Source organism: Haplochromis burtoni, unplaced genomic scaffold (assembly GCF_018398535.1).
Source record: "Haplochromis burtoni strain Fernald_Lab_line unplaced genomic scaffold, NCSU_Asbu1 Contig_373, whole genome shotgun sequence".
Classification (NCBI taxonomy): domain Eukaryota; kingdom Metazoa; phylum Chordata; class Actinopteri; order Cichliformes; family Cichlidae; genus Haplochromis; species Haplochromis burtoni.
In genome coordinates, this window is record NW_024582734.1 from 109,110 (window position 1) to 135,351 (window position 26,242).

Consider the following 26,242-nt stretch of genomic DNA (forward strand, 5'->3'; position numbering starts at 1 on the left):
TGTCACACATATGAAATAAGAATTTCAGCTAAAATTTCTCTTTATTAAAAAATGGTGGCATGTGTTATCTGCACACAGGATGAAAATGTCTCTTTATATAGACAGGTGGGTATCTGCTGGTCTCTTAGCTCAGATTTATCCATCCAGTCTCGTTCAAAGTCCTGAACTCAGTTGATCTGCTGTAGTAAGAGTATAAGTCATTTTGAAAAAGGTATTTTAAAAACAACAACAAAATGACTAGTTATGTTATAATGGGTCTGTTTATTTATTCGTTTTAGATGCACTGATTACCATCGTCCTCACACACTCTATTGAAAACAGACATGCACACATTCACGCTCCAACACGCAGACACATTTGAAATAATCACCATCTGACATTCAGAACATGTTAAAAACCAGGAAGACATGAAACAATCAATATCAGTTGTACAAAGTTTACAACAACAGAACAATACCAACTACCCTAAACCGAGCCATAGTGTTAGAAAGTGCAGGAGGCCACGAGTCCCTGTTTGTAGGGCTAGCAAAAACAGATCCAGGAGCAGCTTATGTATGCGATTAATACATTTATAGTGTGAATGTGAGTATTAAGAGACAAATGTGTCTCAATTGTTCAAGTGCAAAAGTAAACAGGGAAAAATAAAGAAGACTTGTGATGCTGAACTTTGGAAGAAAATTAGCAGAGGTTTGCCGGCCAGTTCCCCAAACAGGAACCGCACAGCAGGGCTTAAAAGTGCAACGGAAATATCAGAGGTAAACTTTACAACAAACGATGCATCGCTATCACCTTAATCAGAGTTTCTGGAAGTTTCTGCCCCAAAATGGATTTGAATGTGGATGCACAACATATTATTTTCTACTTGTCTTTGAGCACATTGATTGGAGACATAAATACTAAGGTCCTGTGTTCAAGTCATTCTCGTATAAGACACTGCTCACACACATATTTACACGCACACCCACATCAGTACCTAAAAGCACACAAATAGAGGCAACAACTGTAAAACTAAACAAGGATCAAGTGCTTTCGAAGCTAGAATAAAGGAAAATCATTAACGGCATTGCTACAATATAATGAGGCTGTAGATATTTGGCATTGGTTTCATCACGTTTAACTGGACTGTTTGACAAAGCAACACTAGGTTAGTAACCTTTTATTGGCTACAATTGTCTTTTTGACAATTATTAATTGGAATAGAGTTCGTTTTCTAAATAATGTGACACCTCAGCGTTATGGATTGATAGGATTTTGGCTGGTGTGTTTATGAGGGTTAACACAGGAGGTTTGGCAAAGATTTTTTTTTCCAGGCGATTAACGTGTACGCGTGAGATTAATGTGAAGTTCACGTGAAATTAAAAAACAAAATTAACCATATGCTGATAAAACAAGACAATCAAAGCAGTTTTAAAAGCCTCGGCTGAAGACATGACTGTTACAGCTGTAGAGATGGTAGTGATTTATAAACAGCATCATTAAACAGTGATAGTGAGCCTGGCATTAGTCAATAGGCAAACTCTTACCCAGTTCCCATTACTGAGCTTGAGTCCTGCTGGTTATAGAAACACTAACAGCTACTGGCTGGTTACTGGTGGCTGATTTAGTGGCTAAATGATATGGATTAATTACTCACATCCTCCAGACACACTGTCAACCCTTCAAATCTGATCTGCTCCAGCTCTCGTGCATTTATTTTTATTTTATGCTTCACTTTAAGACATCCACGTGGAACCACAAATCTAATCGATCTAAGCACGTTTCACAGGGTCTTCACTGAGGGCAGGGAAACAGCTCAGCAGTGGCTAAAGATTCAAAAGGTGAGGGGGAGGGTGGGGTCTTTAGTACACCAAAACCAAGCTCACTAAACTGCAACTACCTGTAACGGAGACTTTCTGGAACTAAACTCCACATTCACTGACATGGTCACAAAATGCTGCCATGACCCCCCCCACACACACACACACACACACACACAAGCTACCAACCACGCTCACGTGAACTAGTCATGTACTTCAAATGTGCAACTTTCACTTGCTCATATATATATATATATATATCTGTATTCAAAGAAACTATATTTATTCTAAAAAAGTTTTACTCAAGTTTAAATGTATTTTCATGTTCGCATTAGAAACTTCACGTATAATATATTGATCGAGAGAACACAGTGTATCTCGTTGTCGCTGTCACACTGACAGGATGCTACAGATGAGGTCTATCTGTAAAGAGCAGCACAGTCCTGGGTCACTAAAATACCGTTAAGAATCAACTCTTCCTTCAAGTACCAGAGTAAAAGGTGAGAGGGGCTAAATTAAGACTAGAGCTAAATGCATCTGCATGTGTGTGTGACAGTGTTTTTAGTTTTCATTGGCATGATCATGTGACCGTTTGGTTTCGTACTCCTCACTTCTTCCTCTTTGGTCCCTGTTCTGGTCTTATTGAAAGTCTGCAGTTAGTTTATTTGGATAATTTGAGAATGACTGCACACTGGAACACAGAGTGCTGAATATTTAAAAAACAATTAAATTACTATCTATATTGATCGACCACTGATGTGTAAAGGAATTACTAGTATTTGTATGTGTGTGTGTCAGTGGAAGTGTCCCATGGCTTCAGCAGCCTTCACTCTCACAACAGGATCTGGATCTTGAAGCAGCATCACCAAACCTGTAAACGAACGCAGACAAATATTAAAACCAGCAAACAAACAGAATGAGATCAGAGAGGAAATGAAGGGATTTTTTCACTTTACCTTTAGTGATGGTGCCCATGTTGAGGTGGGAGTGATGCTCCTCTTGAAGATTTCCCAGCATGAACCCTGATGATGGATACATCATCATCATCACATGTCATCTGTAAACTATCATACTGTAACCTAACTGACACAGAGGCTGGTTTTCATTTGACACTTCGTGCTTATTGCTAGAACTTCAGTTTATAATATGGAGTGATCTTTTAAAGTGCAGTGATACCTATAAACATGGCAGCTCCTGCTCTGACCTCAGGCCAGTTACTCTTGAAGAATTGGATGACTGAAATGTGGTAGAAGTTCAGCATGCCAGGAAAGTCCTGAATCTACAACCCACAAAACACACAATAAGCATCACAAACGAGCATCTATATTATGATTTATTGTAACTTTGCGGTGAGAAAAGCAAACATCAGGACAGAAAGCTGACAAAATCTAAAACTAACGGTTTGAATTTATCTCCCCACATTTAAATAAGCTTAACTCAGACGGTCTCTCAGCTCACCAGGTATTTTGTGAGGTCGTTGATGAATTCTCCGTAGTGCAAGCTCTTATCTTCATGTAGGTGGTTCTGAAACATGGCTGTGATCTGTTCTGATCCCACTACAGGAGCACACACTCGCATCGCATACTTACACGCCTAAACAAACAAACAAATCCACTTTTGCATGACAGCATGTAACAGCTCACCCTCTAGTACTAAAGTGTATCTGCAATAAGAGCTGCTGTCACAGTTTGTGTGTGCTTTCCAACTTTACCTTAACCACCTCCGGGTTTGGATCAACCAGGTGTAACAGCAGGCTGACCAGAACATTGTGGATCTGGTCTTTGAACACTTGCTCTCCTGAGCCAAACGTGGACAGGTTACCCATGAGATGGATGGAAGTACAGCGGATGTCATCGTTCTCCTGGTTGAGAGTCAGAAGCTGCACTTAGCATTTTATCTAGACAACTAGAGAAAGTGTATTGCCTGTTTCATCGTCTCATGTAGGTTGGAATTGGGAAATTTCACTTTATGAGGCACAGAGGTGTAGGCAGGTACACAGGTGTGCCTACAAAAAGGGCCCTGTTAGTAGGCACACCTGCTGAAAAGCCACAAACATACAGGTGTGTCTCATAAAGCCTCCTTGCGTCTGAATATTTAAAAAGTCATCTTCTCACAGGACTGAACAAAGCTTGAGGAATCTAACTGACCTCAGATGTGAATGAACTTTTAAGAAATATTGATATAAAATACAACAAAATGCTACTTTATTTAGATTAACATTTGATTAATAACATGATACAGGACATATATATAAAGACCAAACTTACACTTTCCAAGAAAGGTTTAATCTTCATGAAGATGTAGACCGCGAGTAGGTGAACGTTTTTCTTGTCAAGGTGGACAAGAACTTTAGACAAGCCTGACATGGCCTCAAGTGTGATCAGTTTACCTGTTTCAGTTTTATATAGAAAAAAGAGAGAGATCTGATTAATGACTGTACCATGTACGCTTTAAGAAACACTGCAGTGAATTAGATACAAATGGTTATTAGCGTTGCCTTTTTTCACTTTTAATCTGCTGTTGACTTACCTGGATCATCCTTCTCCTCCATTCCTGAACTCATGGCTGCCAGCAGCTCCTTGGCATATTTATTCACCTGATATGAAAGTTACATGTGAGTGAGTGTCGTAACAGTTGGTGTGGCTGAGTGCGAGTGCTGTGAGTGTGCGTACCTTTTCAGGTGAGCCCACGGCTATGTTCCCCAGCCCTCGCACAGACAACATGCGGACCGTGCAGCATGGATCTGATATCCTCTCCATCATGTTGTTCATTAACACATCTACTAACATCAGCTCTGTCACCACATGATGGTTCAACAGCTGGAGTCACAAGATAAGACCGTGACAAAAGACATAAAATAAATAAAAAACATTATTTTATTGCTGTTCTCCTGCTGCTGGCCAATGAAGCTGCTAAAGATACTCATTTAGTCATTTGCAATTTAGATATAACGATAAGAATTGGAGGCATGTAATCACTGGGTTTATCACCTCAGAAAAGAAAGCAGTGACAGTGATTCGCTGGCATTCATAGATATTGTTCAGTAATGGACACAGACACTCCACGATTGCAGGCAATCTGGGACCAGCATGCTTAGCCATCGCCCTAAGGACAAGGCAAACAAACGCTTGTTTACAAAGACACCATAGTACATTTAGAGCACATTTAAATTAACATTTTAACTCCTAATAAGACAGGGTTTGGATAAAATGCAAAACAAGGGCATAGTGTTTCCAGTGTACTGTTTTAAAAGAGATTTACAGCTTTACTGGTGTGCAACATGAAGATATCTGTACCTTGCTAGCAGTGTCACTCCTTTAACATGTGTACTGGCTTCCTTCACTGCATCCCAGGCGTTATCCTCATCCAGTTTTTTCATCACCTCATCTAACTGGGCTCGTGCTAACAAAATTCTCAGCGCTTCAGCTGCTACCCTGGAAGAGAAGAAAGGATTGGATCCAAAAGTTCACCCACAGAAACACCTGACAGAAACAACTTGACAGAGATTTTATTTATTTATTTTATACATAAAAAAAGATGAGTACCCTGCGACGTGGATGGAGGCAGTGTGTTTTGAGTTGCTGTCCTTTGGTGCTGAGACTCCGACGCTCGCTCCCAGTCGCACAGTGAGGCAGGAGAATAGCCGAGGGAACAGACTGACCGCTGGCTCCTGACTCTGACCGTTTAATAACAGCTCCTTGAGACCGCATGTCATCTGAATGACAAAAGTCACACAACATTCACACCCATCAATTATCTATAGTAAATTTACCAAGTTTAAAAACAGCACCAGAAACTAAACACAAGCCAATTTCTTTGTACCCATGTACAAGTCTGTACAACAGACTTTCATGATATGCGTGTGTCCTGTGCACAACAATTGCATCTCAATTTACATGTAGTGAGTAACTTTGTAACTTACAGCCAGTGGCTGATTAGTAGCCACCTTTGTTGTTCCTCCTCTCATCAATGACTCCTTCTTGTCTATGTAGGGTGCCATGATGCTAAGTTTCTCCATCACCATCTCCATGATCTGATTAGCTACAATGGGGTCTGCTCCCAAAGCCATCCACATCTCACTGATCCAGCTGCACGAACAAATACGCTTCATGTTCACACATGTCCCAGAAAACATCTGGTACAGCTAAAATATGAGCAATTCTTTCTTATATTAAGACAAAAAACAGCTGGCATGTGGTCATGCTGAGGAAGAGGATTTAAAGGTTCTTTATACTTACTTGTCATAAGGAAGTGGTTGGTTGACTAGTGTATTGATAACAGTCTGTAGATGCTGAGAAGCCAGGATAAGTACTGTTTGTCCCACTGCCACTCTCACCTGAACATAATACAATAAAACAGTTTTTCTTAGCAAAGCGAGTGAGTTCATTAAGTACCTGCAAGAACACAAAGTAAGAGAGTTGTGAAGTAAACGGCTCATCATTGCAAAATAGGGCTCAAAGGTATTCTTCTAATTTGCTCTTTGTTATTTTAACATGGGGATAATAAGAAATCCTTTAAATTGTAAATGCTGATAACGCTGAATATCTGAATAATGTAAGTGTGTGATATATGAATTGTGCATTCATGTTTGTCTTTACCTGGTCCTCTGTGACGCTCTGCAGACGCACATGCAGCACCTCCAGCATCTCTGGGACCTACATACACACCAAACAACACAGAAACAAACAATCGCTGTGTTTGGTGATCCAGCAGGACAGCAGCAGGTAAAGCACTTCACTGTTACAGTTGCAAAACCATGTCTGTGAAGCTGGTTACATTTAGCAGGACTTTTGATTTGATGTCATCTGTACGACCATCAAGATCATTTTAGACAAACAGAATCTAACTAAACCAGTAACAGCTATACTTTCCATGTCCTGCTTAATTCTCAGAAATATTTCATCAACATTTCTGGGATGTCTTGACCTAACAGGCCTCTACAGGTCACACCAGATCATGTGAATCAGGTCAGAGCTAAGAGGCTCAAAAAGGTGGAATTTCCTCCTTTCTTTGTCTTTTTTTTTGTAAACCACTTTGCTGTTTAATTCTGTTCTGAATTTATTGCTCACTCATTGATTCAAAGATTTCTTGGTTCTTGGGTTGCAAAGCAGCCAATCTTTTTTTGGGCGCGTTTCCCTTTTTCTTTTTTTTTTATTTCTTTTTTTTTATTTTATGTAGTTTGAAACATCTGAGTGGTCTTTTTTAAAAAAAAAAACAAACAAAAAAACTTTCCCCTTCATTAGGAATTTTCCCCATCGGTGTTTTTTATGAATACGTGAACAAAGACTTTAACAAGGTTTAAAGATTTGCAGTGCTGTTTTGCTGTTTTTTGCGGCCCTTTGGTCTTCTTCAACTCCCAAGACTGAGTGTTATTCCTTTTGATGTTTGAAGGACGCCTACTCCCAGGAGAGTAGCAGTAGTCTTAAATTTTATTCACTTGTAGACAATTAGTTCTTTTCGCGGGCTGAATAACATCCAGATCTTTAGAAGTGCTTGTTGCTTTGTTGTTGCTTTTCCCTGCTTGGCGGATCGCTCAAATGCCTCTTCTTAAGGTTCTGTGAAAGCTATCCCCCAAATTTGTGAGTAGGCAAATGTTGTATACATTTATTTATAAGGAAATGTCAGAGATTCCAGAGATTTCTCTTTTGCAACTTTATATCATATGCAATGACTGTACAGGCATAAGAAAATGCAACTAAAGGCAGTCCGTGTGTTACCATATCTTGTAGTCCGCCTCCTCTGTTCTTGAGCAGAGTATTCAGAATGACAGTTGAAGCTCGGCAGCAGTTTGTCTGGCTGTCGACGAGCCCTTCAAACAGCATGAACACCAATGTCGTCAGCTGCTGCTGAGGCAGACGCTTACTCATCACCTGATTTCATGCAGGGAAAGATGCAGTTACACACACACTGTGCATCTACATTATGGTGGACAGAGTGTGACAGACTATACGCATTACAACAGATAACTGCACAAACATATTGTTGAGTGTCATACTAAAAGATAAAAATCCACACTGGCAAGAAAACAAGTATTGAGCACGAGCAATAAAGCAGTTTGCAGCTCTCCTGCGCGTACCTTGGTAAGGTCTGAGCAGGTCTTGTACAGAACTGAGTGGTCAGGGTTCTCCAGCCGATCCTTTAACAACAGCAGAGAGTCCACAGATTCATCCTTATAATCCAAAGAGAATCCTAGGAACAGGGATAGAAATATTTAAATAAGTTTTACAATGACAATAATTATTCACAGTTCAACTCCAGATTATCCAACCCCTGCTCCTTTTATAAACTAATTACAAAACAACAGACAGGGTCTCATCATTGCCTCCTTACCTTTCCCCACTTTATGACATGGTACTTCCTTAAAACAATGTATAAAATGTCAAAGCGTTACATGACTGTACCTTCATATCGAAGTTGTATATAAAGGAGTGTGTGTATGCACTCGACGGCAGCAGCGCGCACGGCAGGGACAGGGTCCGAACAGCGTGGAGACAGGCGGCCCAGCAGAGCTCCAAGGTTGTGGAAAGACACCATGTTCTACACAAAGTTTTGAGTTGTTAAATGGTAATTACACGATTATCCATTGAATTATAAAAACATTTTGTCACCAATATATCTGCCCTATGTTTGTGTGTGTACCTTGACAGTCAGGTTATCCAGGTAGTAAGCCAGTATGTGAGCTGTGGCTGTGATAGCTCGCTCCCTCTCGTGGTCCTGTCCAGAACTCAACCATGATTCAATGTGCTGCACAAGGAAGTCACATCAGAAAACGCAGGTTACATACACTATGGTAAATGGCCTGTATTTGTATAGTGCTTTACTTTGTCCTTTACAAGAACTTTACACGTACACTACGATATGATACTGGCATGTTAAAGTCAATCATTACTGTATGGCAGTCTACAATACTTAAAGATTTTTATAAAGTTATTTGTGGAACTGGAGTCGTGAGCAGGACTGACAGAAACTAAAATTAAAAGCAGAGAAAGAGCAATTTGTATCATGCGCTTAAAACCAGACATAAATACTTCTCATAGCTGGATTTTTACTAGTGCTAGAATCACCAGATACCTAATGATACAATATTGTCGCTATACTTCACTCACAATATAATATTATTGTACTTTTAACATATGCTGAATATATTCAAAAGCATATTTTGGAATTTATTTTTCGGTTTATAAAGGTGATTTGTCTTCAAAGTTAAACTATTTCAGTATTTGTTTTACTCTATAAGATAAAGTTATTGCCTTTATTTTTTGTGCTTTAAATGAGATTGTTAAGCAGATCCTGCTTTAGACCCTTCACTAAAACCTGCTGTCAATGCTGGAGTGTGAGGAGGCTGCTGTGACTGAGCCATCCGCGTGCTTTGAAGTAGGAGCTAGCTTTAGTCGAGCTAAGTGTGTCCAGTGTTGGACAGTTTCTCACTTGCATTAAACTGAGTCAACATTATGTCAGGATGATGGTAAGAGAGTATTTCAATTATTTTTCTAATATAAGTATTATTTATTTAATAGAATATTGATATTTTGTTTCCATGTATCGATCTATTATCACCATGTAAAACACTGTGATACAATTCTGTATTGATTTTATTCACCACTCTTCTACTGCTCGACCAAAACTAGTAGTAAAGATTTTCATCAGCCCCTTAATCTTATGACAAAATGACCTCATTTTTTAAAAAATTAAATAAATAACATATTGAATAGCCAAGTGAAAACAAGAGCATTTGCTGAAGCGGCAGGCTTCACCTTAAAGACATTCTGTAAACCGTCGGGTGTTGGATCTTTAGCCAATACGCTCTTCAGCAGCTCCTGCAGAGCAGCCAGCGTGTCTTTGTACAGCGCCTGTAGAGATCCACCAGAATATATTGGACTGACAGCATGACAGCATTTAAAATACTTGGCTACAATGACAGACAAAGTTTGCTATAAAGATCAGAGGTGGTACAAACAAACTACAGCAGATCTCAGTCTACCTCACTTCACCTTTCTCTGCTTGGGGTCGAGCGGCTCCTCTTCTTTAGTTTTCTCTGGAGTGTTCGTCTCAGCTGGCAGACAGAACACACTGTTGATACACACCTTTAGCAAGTCAAAGTTCTCATTCTCGCTCATCGGAGGGTCCAGTGGACTGAGGCATTAAGGTCAAAGATAAAACACTGGGAGATGACAGAGCTTCAGTCACTGATGATTCATTTCACGTCAGCAAAGTGCTGCCTCGTATTTGTCTTCTGTTGACTTTGAGTTCTGTGGTTATCATTTAAGTCTGCAAAAGGAAGTCACCCCAAATCAAAGTTTTACAGTTCATTCAGTGCAAACAGTAAGATTAACTACTACAAACACTCATTTATTAGTAAGAGCTCTGTACATATATTCAGTAGCTGTTAGTCTCTATTATTAAGGGACTTAATTTGTGTCATATTACTTTGCAAAGTTCAGTTTCTTCACTGAAGTGAAGGATACATAAGGTTGGCACACGTGCTCATCACAAGCTGGCGTACTGGAGTCCTCAGTGCATCAGCTTGCTCTGCCTTAATGAAGTCCTGACCAGTGAAAAAAATAAAGACAAGAACATGTCTGCTGTTCTTACTGTCTGCAATTACTGTGTAACAAGAAGCTGGCCCTTAATTTCCACTGACCAGCATAACAGTAATGAGCTCCTGCTTGCGAGAGAAGATGTAGCCCTGTTTCTTCACACACTCACTGATGGCTCTGGCTATGAGGCCAACACTCTGGATCAAACTGAGCTTCATAGTCAGGTCCTGTATTGGGAAAATGCAGAGATGACGGTGCACAAAATAAAGACAAAAGACATAAAAAAAACAACAAAAAAAAAAAACAAAGAGAGAAAATGATTCGGGTCAAGAGGCAGTCTCCGTTATCAAGAATGAACAAGATGCTCTGCAAACCTGTTTTAGCAGACAACTCTACACAAAGCTTAGTAAAAATAAACAATAAAATACATATAATAATAAATCAGCTAATTAATTAAATCAATCCAACATGTATATTGCAGATTGATCCTCCATGCCTATGGATGGAAAGAAATGTGAGGTGATCAGTAGAACAACACAACATCTGCAAGCTCTGATCAGTAAGACATAAAAGGCGTTCACACAGCGTGCGAGTCACCAGTGAGTAATGTAACAGCAATCAACCTTTAAGCAAATAAGGCAAAAAGAAAGAAAGAGTAGAGCTTATCGTGAAGAACAGAGAGAGACGGACCTGAAGGCGTTATTTATGAATGTCACCCTGACTAGAACAATGCCGTAAACACAGCTGTTTCTTTGCCCCAAATGATTATAATCACAAGACAAAATGTTAACAGCACGCACATAATACAATATTGTCGTAAACCTGAATATTACTTAGTAAGGACTAATGTAAGAAAGGTGGTCTGCTAGTTTCTTATCATCTGCTCTTTGTAGCTGAGAGCCGACAACAAAAGATAAAAACATCTTTCAAGCTTTCCCGAAGTGAGTGTGTGAGATATTTTCAGTGATGCATCACTTTGAAGCTACATTTCCCAGAAGTACACCACGGTCCCTTATTGCAATAGGAAGTGATGCTCAATATGGTTTCCGATGGTTCAACAACCAAATTTAGCTGGGATATATTTTAGTCTCATTGCTATTACGTGATTGTAAAAAAGTTTTAAATTGCATTTTAAAAACCAACATAAACTCCACCACCACACTGGAAACATGTTAGTGATCGATCATACATGAATGCCTTCAGAGGACAGTAAAGTCTGGTGCTCTTGCACCGTGAAACTTCACATGTATGCAGTGAAGCTGGGTTGAAGCATAATGAAAAGGCTGTTTTACTGCACAGCGCTCTCAAATTGAAGACTTTCATGTATGATTTTAGTGACAATATCACCAAAAGTATGCAGATTTTATGCAGAAATATATTAAGAAAGGAGGGTGAGATCAAACTGAAGAAAGAGGAAATGTTAACTAGCAAGGATTAAAGACAAAGCTCCTGGATTCCTGTGACGATACCTTTGTCTCTACTTTAATCCCCAGAACCTGCATAAAGAAAAGGTGATAAGGAATGAGCTCACATACAAACACAGCCCTGATTCCTGCAGGATTCAGTCAAATAAAATGTTCATCAATAAGCTGTTAAAATTAAGAGTTTCCTTGTTCACTGCCTGTAGCATCAGACCTGGATCTTAGCTCAGTTTGCTGTTTTTTCTTTCTTCTCATGAACTGTCTGATCACCTAAGTCAGCAGTCCCCAACCTTTTTAGCACCACAGACCCGTTTAATGTCAGACAATATTTTCACAGACTGGCCTTTAAGGTGTTGCGGATAAATACAACAAAATAAAATGATACGACCAATATAATAATAAAGGCAAATTCACTGTGTAATTGTGTAACTTTATTAGCAGCGTCCTCCTGAAATGCGCCGACAGCATTGAGAGTAACATCCTCCTCTCTGCCCCTTAATGCTCTCTGGTCGCTATGGTAATGCGTAAATATTTCTTTCAAATATGTACACCTGAGCCTCAACTCTCGCGGCCTGGACCAGACGACTCACAGACCGGTCCCTGGCCCGGGGGTTGGGGACCGCTGACCTAAGTGATGCAGGAGTCTGTGACACCCAGCAACACCATCTCAAACAATGGCAAACTACTAAATCACAGGACTGTTTCTCTGCGTTTCCATACCTTGGTGTTGAAATGTTTACTGATGCAGCGGAGGATGTCCTGATCAATGCGGTTCAGAATCTTTTCTGGAGGGGCGTTCGCAGCCACCTGACCGTAGCACAGGATTAATGTGCTTTTCACCTTCTCCACCTCGACATCATTACGCTCCTGAGGTTAGACAAGAAAGGAATAACCAGCTGTTTTGTTTTTTTTTTTAAAAACTGTACAATCAGTATTCATTTTGTTAACCAATAATTTTTGTCACACTTTTTCCTAATAAAAACAAGCTGACAAGCAAATAAAAAATAATGCTCGTGGACAAAAACGAGGACGGGATGTGTTGCCATTTTTTGTCAACGAAAAAAAAATATTGAAAATATTCTGCAGAGACAAGATCCAATAAGAACTATCTAAGAGACAGGTGTATAGACGGGTGGGAATATGGAAGTGATCCAGTCAGAAGTAATCTCTGATCTTAAATTAACATATGAGAGGAAGAGAAGAGTAGACATATGGACACATTTGATATTTCATGTCAAGGAAAATAAACAGTGTTGAGAAACTGTCACCAACAAAACTTGACACTCTTTCACACTTTATAATGTAGCCAACGTCAGATTTGGTCTCATATCTTTTGATATTTAGCTAAAACTACAAGAATTTAGATTTTTTTTTAGAATGAGATTTTGGTCAAAAGATTGTGAACAAATCAAAATTTGACGTCTAAATGAACACTGCTCTACATGAAATAAACATAAGGAAACTTGTTATTTGCACATTTTCCATCGTACTTTCAGCAGGTTAAAGATGCTCGGTGACTTCTTGAAGGCATCCGATTTTCCAAACTCATCCAGCTTGGCCAGAGTTCCCTCCAAGTGGCTATTTGCACACAGACCGACGCCCATCGCCACTCCCTGAGAGATGCAGATGATGGGAATTTAGAGTCAGACTATAAACCTGTGCAACAACATCGAAAGTGACATGAGTTTTGTACGAAGGAATATTGTCAGGTGACAGTTCCAGGTACCTCTCTTTCGACTGCATCACTGTGCCGAGCTGCGAGGAGAACTTCATGCAGCTGTTTTTTGACCAGGTCTTTATTGAAACAGTGTTGGAGAGTCACTCCTATACATCGATACAGGAAGCTCTAAAAAAAAGGGGAAAAAAAGGCTCATTATATAAATATCTAAGCAGCATTTTCATATCTTTCTCTCCTATAAGAGGAACATCTGTGATATCAATTATACTATACAAAATTTACTAGTTAAGTTTTGTTTATTTTCAAGCTACACCCTTGGTCAGGTGTAACTTTTCAACTTTCTGTATGCAATCAAAAAATATATATAAATAAATAAATATAAATTTTATGTGTTCTGCTAAGCATTCATTATGTCTGCAGCAGATGACCAAATCAAATTATACCTTGCAATTGGATTTAAGAATGAAGAAATACTTGTGATTTTAAATATGATTCATAATATTAGCATGAAAAAAATGGACCCATTTAGAAGAAAATGGTGATTTGGGTGAGATGATGAACTTTTGGCATCAGCTCTCATTGCACAGTCTTGCCAAAATATGCACAAGGAGTACCATGGGCATCATTTTAGTGCTAATGTGTGCTGTGTGAACTGTGGTCTCATATTTGTGATGGAAATCTTAGAATATTGCAGTTTTCTTCTCTTGGAAATTGACAATTTCCCTGTCAGAAATTCTGACGTTTTTCTTAGATTTATTACCACCCTCTACCTGCTCCATATTTTTCACTTCTAAATTAAGTTTGCTTTGAAGTCTTAGCAGCTCTGAACTGATTTAATAAACCTTTACTGTTAAAAAGGAACCTACCTTCTCCTCTAAGGCGTTGTTATATGTAGGGAGGTATCTGGTTGATTCAGCTGCCAACTGACATACCCACTTATCATCATCAAGTGCTGTCAGGGTTTTAGACAAGAGCTGTGGACAGTTTTAGCACCGTTAGGATGACTTTGATCAAATTAATTGACTTAAATGTTTTTTGACGAAGCAGGGATCATAACAGTCTAACTATATAAATAATCTAATAATGATGACAACCATCATTCACTCTCTTCCCAAATAAGTGGGACGATATTTTTGTTTTAGTCAGCTGAAAATCACTAATGCATTTGAAGAGGGAATATTAAAAATAAACCCACACACCTCCAGTAACCTCTTGTCCCACTCCTTCTTATCCAGACTCTCTGCAGCGGACTCTGTTAAAACCAAAAACCAGTCAGAAAGCTCTGGCAGCAGCATAGTGAAAAATACTGTGCATGAGGATGACACTCAAGGTGACGATCATCTTTACAAGAAAAAAACAAAACAAAACCAAGCATGAGAACCCCTGAAGGGCAAAAGTGCCAGTTTGTGTAACTACAGCAAAGCACATATATAGTATATTGCAAATAAATGCATAAAATGATTACTGTATGTGCACATATTTTCATACCCTCTAGTACTGTAAGCAGTGGAGCTATTTCGTTGTCCCAGACTGCTTCAGCATTGGGGTGAATGTTAATACTGAGGATTTGGAGGAGAGAGAGGGACGGAGCGCCATGATCTCTGTTATTGAATGGAAAAGCTGCATTCACCTACAAAAACAGATACGTATCATTTATATCACAGATCACATAAAAGACAAACAATTGCAGTAAATCTGTATAACTTGGTTATTGCTCCATGGTAGGAGGAGCTAGAGAAAAAAATGCAACTACAAAGAATTTGGGATTAAAAGCCATAGAGAGTGAAACAAACGCATGCACACAAAAAACACACATACAGACTTAACTTTCACTCACAGTATGCAGATCACACACACACACACACACACACACACACACACACACACACAGAGACACACACACACACACACACACACACACGGGGATTAAATTAGCATAATAAATCCATGCAGTCCTTTTTTCTTTTTGTTTAATTTTCTTTTTTTAAATTTTATTACAAAAATGTTGCTCCAGCCAATTATTAGATGGGATGCTTGGCAAGCCTTTATTTGAATACTGAAGATGCAAAAAGGGAATTAGGTTTAGCCGATGCTTCTATATTTGCTTACCAGCAGTCTGATCATCAGTGCTTGTGGAGATGGTAGATTGACTAAAGGACAGAGATGAGACATGTTTAGGTTAAACTGATCATTCAGAACAAGAACAAGAGACATAAGAACAAATTTCAATGCTTATAAAGTTATTTATAATATTATTTTTTCCACTTCCACACACAACATTTCAACATAGACCCCTTACAGCACACTGCTTTCCACACGTTACATAAAGAAGTGTCTATAGCCATGTACCTTCCCGTGTAAAGTCGATTTTGAAGCTGGGCTCTTGGTTATTTTTCTTCTTGTTGCCCAGCACTATGAGACTTTTACAAAGAGGAGTAGTGGCATTGCTGTACTGTGAAGGGGTCAGATAATACAGCAACTTTGGCCACAGTACCTTCAAACAAGAAAACACACATGTTAAATATCACAGCAAAGTTCTTAAACGTAACACTTTTAACTGACTAGTAGTACAAATCAAATTTAACTGACCTACACTACTAGTCAGGGAAGTTTCACACATGCACAGCATAAAATAAAGACATAAGAAACACCTGCTGCTAACACCGTTTCCTGAACAACACATGTTAATATATTTACACAATATTTTGTAGAAAGGGTACATACATCGGCTAGTCGTCCAACAGTGGTAGTGAGGAGATGAAGGGTGTTGTCACACATTGACCTGAGTGACTCGTTAGTTACCTCCTCTGGATCTGTGGGCCTCTGACTCCGCTGAAGACACACAGAAAAGGGCACAGGTAGTAATACATATTTTACTTAAAAACATCTTCGCTGGGCCTTCTGTACAGTTCTTCCTTAATCTGGGGTGCTAAAGTCCTCAGGTTATCTGTGAGAGGACTGATGTTTCACATCTGCAGAATCTGTCATTTTCAGCTCCATATAGTTCATTAATCTTATAGACTTTAAGATAAAGTATTAAAGCTCATTTGTGAATTATGAATTGTGAATGATTATGAATGTCTGGGAATTAATGGGCTTGTTTGCATGTCATCATTCATGTTTGCACCTTAGATTTTAATCACATAGAAAATAGAAAATGATATTTGTTTTTACTGTTACCATTTTGTACATGGTGTACATATATACAACAAAAAGCCACCATACTAACACACACATACAGCACTGAAAATGCAGCTAACAGAGAACTTCCATACAAATCAGGAAAAAAAAGGGGGAAATGAACACAAAAGGAGTTGTACCTGATACGTGTCAGGTAAAGCACAATGTTGAACTATGAATCGAACCAGTAACTCTCCTCCCTCTAACTCCAAGTAGCCGTGATGAGCCATGGCACTGATCACTTGGACCACACGCTTCTTCACCTGGGAAATAATGACATCATTGTCTAAACAACTAAAAGCTTAAGGAAAAGAGTAAAACACAAGAAGAATATGTTCATCCATCTAACAGCATGATAGTCAAAAAAAATAAAATAAAAAGGTGTGTGTGTGTGTGTGTGTGTGTGTGTGTACACACACACGTGTGTTACCTTGTTGCTGTGGTCAGCCATCGGCTGTCTGATGCTGGCCAGAATCAGCAGCTTCTTGCTCTCCATAGTAGAAGCTGTAATGCACAGGTACTAATAAAGGCAAAGTCTTAAATAATCAAATGAATCAACACTTATATGCACACATAGATACATAAATACTATCACGTGATTTAGGTAAAATGAACAATTTGCTTCTTACTTGTCTTGAAATGTCTGTGTGCCGTAAAACAGGCAAGTGTGTGATCAGGGAATAGTGTGTGTCATGCTTGGAGCTGTTATTGTATTTCCTTACTGGAGGAGTTGATGAGGTGACGGAGGACAGCCAAGGAGCCCATCCTGCTTCTCTCATTACTGTTCTCCAACCTCTGAAGAACAAACATAACCAGGCGATCTGGGAAAGAGTTCGCTAAAGGGAGAGAATTAGAAGTTAAAAAACAACAACAAAAAAATTAAAATGTGAAATGCATAAATTGACACAGATGTAATAATCAGGCCAAAAAAAGGCAAGCAAAGCAAGACAGAGGATAAGAGCAGTCCACAAACTGCCACAGTTAATGCAATTATCCTGTGGTGGAAACTGGGTCTAACACGCTAATGCACATCTCATTACTGCTCTTGTGACTCTCCAGAGCTAAACCAGATAGAAAAGCTTGACCGGACAACATTCAGCTGTCACTGTGCACTCAACATCAACATAAGAAGAAAAATTAAAGTAAAATTAGTACCAATCAAACTGAAGCAGCGCAGGACCTCATTGTGGTTCTTGACAGTAGGAGGGTTACTGTAGTCAACAGGGGCAGACACCTGGTAGAAACAAGGGAAGAGCATCATGGTGTCTATTCTGGTGACTTTTAGTTACATCAGGAAAATAATGGTCACGGTAGATTAGATTATTTTAGATGTCATTAAAAATGGCTCACTATAACACAATTGTGCTACATGTCGCATTATTCTAAATAATATTTTTACCATTCCCTTTATCCCTTGTATTAAAACAGCTGTGATAATAACAGCGTATGTGTTATTCAGCATGGATAAAACACAGTTTTCTAATTTGGTTTCTGTGGCTTCGGGTGTCATGGGTGCAGATGTGTGTTTGGATCAGTGACAGCCAGGAAATGTATATCTACCTAATACGAATCACTGCATTTGTATATTAAAAATGGGACTGATATAATTTTACATAACAAGGACTCTGCTCATAATCTACAAGTCAGTGTGCAAATCAAGCAGCTAAAGGCAATAAAACATTTGTATAAACGCTCTCCTGCAGCTGTATCATATATAGGGATGATGGTGTTCTCCTGCTGCTGAAGAATGGGAGAATATTAACAAGAGTTCATTTTTGCATGGACCAGTGTATTTTTAAAAACCATAATAAAAAAATTAACAGTCTGAGCTAATGACACATGGTCTGTTTTTACAGCACAAAGTCACATGTGTTTATTGTTTTTGAAAAGCTTCATGTGCCACCACTTTCCCACTTCGGGTACACTTCTCAGCTGAAAATAAGAACTGAAAATGTTGTAGGAACACATTCTTAACAGCAACGTGCGCTTTTAAGCACCGTTAAATATTGCATATATAAAATGGAGGGGAAAAAAATTACAAAAGGAACTGTAACAGACACTGCTGCTGTAACATTATGCCATCACATCACATTACGTAGTTGAGGTGAAATTTTGCAACACGCAGGCATCAGGCCAAGTGTCAGCTGAGTCACAAGGATGTGAAAATGTGTGACCTCAGTAACAGTTACGGTCATTTGATTCATCAACTAAGAAAAGCAGCACAGGTGAGCAATTCGCAAGAATTAACCCAGTCCATTCATTCACAGATTTGTGCTTTCAATACCATAAGTAGTTCAGCACCAAACAGAAATACTGAGAAACAATTCTTCTAACCATTTGTTTCTCATCAATACACTACACAATCAATAATACCAATTTATTACCATGCAAAGAAGCAAAGAAATGCACTTAAAGTGTACCTGTTGGTGCAGTGCAAAGAGCAGAGCTTCCAGTTGTGCCTCCAGCACCCTGCTGCCCATGTTGACAGATGCATCTAGGACTTGGCACAGACTCTGTTTAGAAAACCAAAACAGGTACACTCACGCAAAGGCTCAGACTCAGTTTAAGATGCACTTCTACTTAAAGCCAGGACAGAGTTTAGAGATGCTCAGAGAGTGATGGTCCTCCATTTCCTTACATAAATTATACTTTCTACAAAAACCCATAATAAACAATCCCTACACTGATGCATCACACTGTGCCCACCTTGCTAATGATATAGTGCTCGTTGTTTTTCTTGTACAGGGACAGGATGGCAGGAACAAGTCTGGGAATCTGTTCCTCCAGTTTATCGCTGGCCATCAGATGACACATTGATCCCACCGCCTCAGCCACTGTCAGCCTCAACTGGAAGCCAAACAGATACAAAGAAAAGTCAGAATATGAGGTGATAGAGATGACAGAGATTAGGTGAGTACTTGGAAATATTATGTGTAATAAGAATGACCTTCACATCAATAACCTGTGATTGAATAAATATTCGTTCCCAGAAAAAGCCTCTTTCTGAGATAATTTAACTAAATACTCTTCTAATAAACAGTTGTATCTTCCCAATTGTGCAACAAATGGTTTAATTGTTTGGCTCAGTAACACAGATTAATATAGAGTCAGTACAAAAAGTAAAGATGTCACCCTCTTCTAGTTGAGTTTTGTGACTCTTTTGTTGACTAAAACAGATTGCACCTTCCAGAAAACTCAAAAAACATTTTTTTTGGAATTTCCCAATAAAACAGTGACTCTCCAGGATAGGAGAGTAAATTACACCAAGTGTTCTCTCTGTGAGAAAATTAATTTAGCTTTTATCATTTATTTTTTTATTTGTCATTGCAGCTTTGGATGGCTTACTTCTGCTTCCTTAATGATTCAGCTTCCTTCAACAATGCCTCAACCCATGACTTCTTGCAAAATGTAGGTGGTTTTGCAGTTGTATAGTCCACTGCATTTCATATCATCTTGCACGATCAACCTACCTTGGGCTCTCTGCTTTGTAACCAGTTATTGAAGAGGATTTCAAAAGCAGCATAGATGTCACTGGAGAACGTGTCTTTTCTAACTGAAGGATCTGGAGCCTTGTCTAAGTTGGCCAGGTACTCCAAGATACTGTCGCTGAAATGAGACAGAGCTGCAGGGAGAGAAAAAACAACAAAACAGGAAACAGAAAAGCCGTGTGACTGTAAAGAGCAGGCAAAGCAAACACGTGAACATCGTGAAGCTGCACTTTTTGTTTGGTTTGTTCAGTCAAAATCTAAGAAACCACTGGAAAACAGGTCAGGTGGTTCTTACCAGAAGAGAAGACCCACTTTATGTTGTCCTGTTTTGCCATGCTCAGCATGGGTAACATGGTTCCCAGAATAGCATTCAGAAACGGCACCATGCCATAAACTAGAGAACAGAACAGATTACACATTTATGGCACGCTTACATTTCCCTCTTCCTCTATAACAGCAGTGAGACATACATTGGCATTATTTTTGCACTATGAGACTAATTTTTATACAATAATTCAAATGGATTTGTCTATCAGTTATTTGGCTGTTACCACAATAAGTGACACTCAGACATGAGTAGTTCAGACAACTCTGATTATTTTTCTTTTAAGTTATTCCAGATTTCATTTTATGGAGTTTGGGGAGAAAAAACAACAACAACAACTTCATTCATGCCGTAAAACACATGCTCAAATTCAAATGTAGGATTAGTAACGTCAGCCGCACTTTAAAGGCCCTTTAAAGACTGACAAACTCTGTTTAACTACCTGACATGCTACTCTGAGCACAGACACTGAAGTTCAGGGCTCTAAATAAGTTTTACTAATCCATTAGAAAAGTACACATCAGCTCAGAAGTTTTGAAAAATATCTTACTGCTGCCAGTATGACTCCATACTTAGTGGAAAAAATGAGCCCTAATCATTCGTAATCACAGAGTGCTCCTAAAAAACAGAGAGAAAGAAAAAAATCCTGGTGTTGTGCAAAATCTTTGACCTGCAAGTGCTCTTACTGGACAGGTTTAACAGGTTCAGCTTTTCTCAGCAACCGCTCAATTCCTTTCTTCTCAGCCAAAATCCTAACCTGGCCTGCATGTGGGCTTCCTTAAAGACAGACTGCACATTTTTCCTTTCATGTACGCCAGTAAAAATGTCCTTACCATTTGAATCAGAGAGGTTGGCCAGTGTTTGAACTACAAAGAAGTGAGGCAGGACCCCTGGCTGGAACTTGCTTAGTATCTCCTCCATGATGTCATTGATGTGCTTATTACCCACCGCGACCAAGATATTACTGGCTGCCTGCTGCCAGTCTGGGATGACCTCCTGAATCAACCATGATGGCAGAACAACAATGAAGAGGATGTAAGAAAGGGGCCACACGAAACTGTATGACTAAGGCTTTTAAGATATCTTAATCAAAACTCAATCATGTAATGTCCACACTCTTAAAAAACACAAAAATCAATGATTGAAAGTTTCTACCTTTGTCAAAGGAGCTTAGAAAGAAAAACATCTGGACTTCTTTAAGTTTCTTGAAGACGTTACAGCTCTCAGCTTCTTTAGCTCTAAAGAAGAAGAACTGAAGAAGCTTCTCGGATGAGAGGTGAAAGGTCCACTTAAAGAAGTCCAGATGCTTTTCTTTCCAAGCTCCTTAGACTACGATGACCTGGGCGACTGAGAACCTTCACAAACATAAATAATTTACCTTTGATCGAGTCATTTCATCTGAGGCCAGGGAGATAATACTCTTTATCCTGGAAGGACTGATCTCCTCTATCCTGCAGCTAACAATCAGCTCAATAGTCCGAAGAATCACAACTCTGTGGCTCACCACCAGCTACAGAAGAAAGATGAGATGAAGAAGAGGAAGATATGAAGAGGCGATATATAAGCATGGAAAAAAAAAAAAAAAAAAAAAAGGACCACAGGCTGGTCTGCGATGGAATAACATCAGTCACTATGCCAATAAGCTCTCCGACCACACAGAAATCAGCCTTCATTTTGATGTCAGTACAAGCGTAAAATCTGATGACTGCATCTCCCAAAGCTGTGTTACCTTGTTGTCAAAATCTGTCCATAGAAAGGCAGAGCTTCCAAAATAGCCTTTGTGGTAGTTTCTGTTATAGTATATGTCTCCCTAAGCACATTTTAGCATGATGATACCGACGGATTAATAAGATGAAAACAGTATCAGCTTCACTGACAAGGTCATTAACATAAAGGAGAACAGGAACACAATGGAGTAAAACAGGAAATTAAAATGCTACAGGAGCAGTTAATCTGAAACATAACAGCATGACTCTGTTTTCTGCTGAATGTCAGGGACTGCCTTTAGATGAGCAAAGAATATATCACCAAGAACATTTTACACCATCTAAATTTAAAAAAGCCAACTAATGAACTGAATGAAGTCAGTGGCTACAACGGTATCAAAAGTCTCTGCATCTGTGTGCGGGAAAAAAATGCAGAAAAACAGGCTCAAAATAGATTTAACAGTCCATATTGCTTTTAAACATTAAACGACTTTGCAGTTGTTTTCTTAGTTACGTAATTATGGCTGACTTTCGTCTTCCTAAGGACTCTCACTATTCTGGGTTGTTACCTTAGGGTGTTTCAGGAGGTAGTCCTGACACATGGCCAACACTCGGTCTGGCTGCTGTTTTCCCAGAGTCAAAATAGACTTCCTGACTTGTTCCTGGACTTCTGAGTCTTTATCGGTGGCTGCATCAAGAAGAGCCAGGGTCACCTCTGAAAGGAAAACACAACCTCAGAAGCATATCGGAGCAGAAAAAAAGTAAACATAAGTGGATGGACAACATTTCAGAAAGCTGAATTGATCAATGTCAAATACATGTGGCTTAGCCTTCAGTAGGGAAGGGAAGAGACTCACGTTCAACATCCGTCTCATCCATGTTGGACAGCAAGGAGCTCTGGCTTCCTGGAGCCAGAGGCCAAAGAGGGGTTGTTTCTCCTGGGATACAGATGGGCTAGAGCTACCGAAGACAGTATACAGTATTTACAGTTAATACTGTTCTTAATATTGCCATTTTTTCATTGGAAATAAACTGCTGTTTTGACTTGGGAGCAACCAAAATCATTTAAAATGTTCATACTACCATGCCAGTATGGATGTTCCTTTATCAAATATGTGCAGTAATGTATGCAAAAACATGACAACCAGGGGTTAAAGTGGGTTGGAACAATCTGAAATAGCATCCCACCGCCTTCAGTTAATGATTAATTACATCTGATAGAGAGGTTAGTGCATCTTACTATTGAGTGAGTTGTGCTTGCTTCCAGTGATGGCATGGAGACACTTGCTCAATAATAAGAAACCAATGACATCCCATGGTTCATTTACACCTTAAACACATCCCTTTTTCCTTTTCATCCCTGTGATGCAATTAATGGTGCTGATTTAAATAAGGTTTCACGGTAGTCTGCATCTAGTTAGTGCCACAGAAGAGGTAAGAAATGATTTTTAATGGGGAAGTATTGTAAAAAGTAACTTTAAAACAGCTCAACAAATATCAACAAATGCACAAACTATATCCGTGCAGTGTGTTGCAAAATACATCCGTGAGCTAAATGCTCAGTTGCTTTTTTTTTCCCAGGGAGAGGAAAAAAAATGTTAACATGCATCACTGACATATGGAGAAAGACGCCAGAAAGATGAGTTATTTATTTTTAAAGAATGGGATTTTCACATGCTGAGCAGTCTCTGAGTTTTAAATCAGATACTGGATTATGCATGATGTGTTGCTGAATTATGTTTTTGCCTAATATTTTGCAAATGCTTACATGAAAATATGGCAGTAGGCAGTTTACTGCATGCTACACTGGTTAGTTTGCAGTATTGTTAACAAGTTTACAGAGAATTAGTTGAACTGAATATATCTTGGGTACTGCTAATGGGTTACATGAGTTTATATTTAAGGTGATTAAGTTGATGCTGATTAGACTCATTCACCGAAGTCTACCTTTTACTGTCTTAACATCTGCTTATATCTTGTTGAATTCAGGTGGTTAAATCCATAAAGAGCAGGGAATATCGGAGTAGCATGGCAGTTCAGCTGATCACAATCTGCAGACAAAGAAACATCTACTGGACATCACAGAACACATTTTTATGTAACTTACTTCTAACTCACAGTAATTATTTGGCCCTGCTGCAGCCAATCTTTGTGCCTTCACCTGCCAAATCTCAGTTTAACCTCTGATTACAACAACTCATGTAGACACAGGGAACCTGCGGGAAGCTACCTGAGAGCAGACAGTTGATTGTGACCTCTGTGAGTTCACACTGAGACACGCTAACACCTATTAATGAGTTTAAGGCTGTATTCAACCAAAAACTGCCACTATCCGGTCAATAGGACTTAACTTTTTATCAGTCCGCCACACCCGCTGTGCTAAAGGGTTAACATAACCAACAACTGAATCGTTGCTAGCTCGTTTAGTCATTTATTGTAATTTTACGTTGATTCTACCATAAAAAACAATGACATTGCAAGCAAACACACCGTGTGGGCTAAGCTAAGTAGAGTGCCTGAAGTGAAGCCACTTATACATGAGTGAACTGTTAAACCTTTAGCTTTTACCTGCTTTGGTGGTGATGCTGCTGTCGCAACCTACTCAAGAGTCATTAGTGTGCTAACCTAGCAGCAGCTGCTGCTACGGAAGAGCTACTAGCCTTCTTATTGAAGCAAAACAGCGGCCTTTCTAATATGGCTAACTTACCAGCCGAGGGTCTGCCAAACAATAATCTCTCACCCCACGGTCAAGTCTTATCTTGGTTTAAAAAACAGGCTTGCGTATCCGTGTCACAGTTGACGTTAGCGCCTGACTAAAGACTGCAGGTGTAAACACGCTTGGTCATGTGCTTTCAGTCAGCAGGAACGCATCAGGCAGGGGGCGTGGCTAGCGTGCAGACCTGAAACACATAGAGCTGCCACTTTCACTGCTACCGAGAGGTATCGAGACTTTGACTTGCTCAAGTGCGTCATCAAATTAGTATTTATTTCTGTTGGGTAAACTGGGTACCTCATCATAATTCATTATTTTAAAAAAAAAAAGTAAAAACGGCTAAAAAAAGATAAAGTGGATGTGGGTGTTTGATGTGATTTAGTCAAAGAAAAACATTGAAGCGTAAGTGTGAGTGTAAATGGAGCACAAACGCAATTTTAACATACTAACAATACTAATAGAACAAATCTCCATACTGTAATGGAGTTGTGGTTATGAATTTAAAAAAAAGGGTATGATCCTTTTATAGACGAAAAGTCTGTCAATAAAGATTGATTCATTGATTGATTGAATCATTGATTGATTGATAAAGTAGATGTTTTTTCTAACTATAGATTTAATATTTATGTCTTTTAGGACTTTAACAAGGGTTACTGGGGAAAAGACCACATTATTTCATCAAACAATAAAAGTACAAATTCCAATCTTGACTTGGTTACTGTGCTCTAATTCTACACAAATTAAATGTGTGCAGGAAATGTCATCTCCAAAAGAATATAAAGACTTTACAGATTGAAATGTTTACTTAAAAGCCCAAAAGAATATTTGTCATGTCTCTTGGAGCAATAGTTAAAATCGTGGGGAAATACTGCCATCTAATGATCCACCTTAACATTGTCGCATGGGAAGTAGTTTCACCTCTGTCGTTATTTGTTCACTTCTCTCTGTGATGATAGTTTTCATTACATATTAACTATAGTGCTTAAGAGTTCTGTGCAGATTCAGTTTTTTCTCTTTGTTTTTAGTTTTCTTCGTTGGTCTAACCATGAACTATAATAATGACCAAGTGTTCACAGATAGAGTTGTGACTGGAGTCCAAAGATATGTAAATGAACTAGCTAACAATAGAAAGCATAGAACATGCCTAATTATTAACAAATATAGTTCAACATTTGACATTTGTTGCACCTTTAAGCATTTTTTGTAGGTCCTGTGTTGAACTTGTTATGAGAGGAAATCAGAAAAAGAAAAAACAGTCGACTGTATCTGTCTTGGTGCTAAGGAGAGATTATAGATGTTGCATTAAAGATTCTTTTTACATTTTTAATGCCCCAAATTGGGATTTTTAGCATTCTTTTGCAGGACAAAGAGCAAGCCACACACTGTTGTCCAGGTTAA

At 39.0% G+C, this 26,242-nt stretch overlaps 1 protein-coding gene across 4 annotated transcripts; it reads right to left on the minus strand.

The window, feature by feature from the left end:
* Positions 1-241: 241 nt before the first annotated feature.
* mroh1 (maestro heat-like repeat family member 1) lies at positions 242-24,999 on the minus strand. 4 transcript variants are annotated; one of them, XM_005943827.3, is made up of 46 exons: positions 24,839-24,999; positions 24,079-24,182; positions 22,989-23,091; positions 22,701-22,846; positions 21,804-21,935; positions 21,259-21,421; positions 20,396-20,494; positions 20,083-20,234; positions 19,319-19,459; positions 19,033-19,125; positions 17,768-17,846; positions 17,335-17,448; positions 17,043-17,116; positions 16,753-16,875; positions 16,157-16,264; positions 15,782-15,926; positions 15,542-15,582; positions 14,921-15,062; positions 14,632-14,684; positions 14,299-14,406; positions 13,481-13,600; positions 13,245-13,367; positions 12,475-12,621; positions 11,803-11,829; positions 10,438-10,560; positions 10,262-10,341; positions 9,788-9,929; positions 9,551-9,646; positions 8,436-8,540; positions 8,198-8,333; positions 7,873-7,985; positions 7,514-7,666; positions 6,395-6,451; positions 6,035-6,132; positions 5,719-5,884; positions 5,342-5,511; positions 5,093-5,230; positions 4,787-4,901; positions 4,469-4,615; positions 4,326-4,392; positions 4,064-4,185; positions 3,508-3,657; positions 3,255-3,389; positions 2,973-3,075; positions 2,753-2,818; positions 242-2,667 (listed from the first exon to the last, which is right to left on the minus strand). In XM_005943827.3, the coding sequence occupies exons 3-46, from the start codon at positions 23,008-23,010 to the stop codon at positions 2,591-2,593; spliced, it is 4,911 nt and encodes a 1,636-aa protein (XP_005943889.1). In that variant the 5' UTR covers positions 23,011-23,091; positions 24,079-24,182; positions 24,839-24,999; the 3' UTR covers positions 242-2,590. The 4 variants fall into 4 exon arrangements, with proteins under 4 accessions (XP_005943889.1, XP_005943888.1, XP_005943890.1 ...); XM_005943826.3 differs by lacking the exon at positions 24,079-24,182; XM_005943828.2 differs by lacking the exons at positions 24,079-24,182; positions 24,839-24,999 and adding an exon at positions 24,700-24,832.
* Between the last annotated feature and the right edge of the window lie 1,243 nt (positions 25,000-26,242).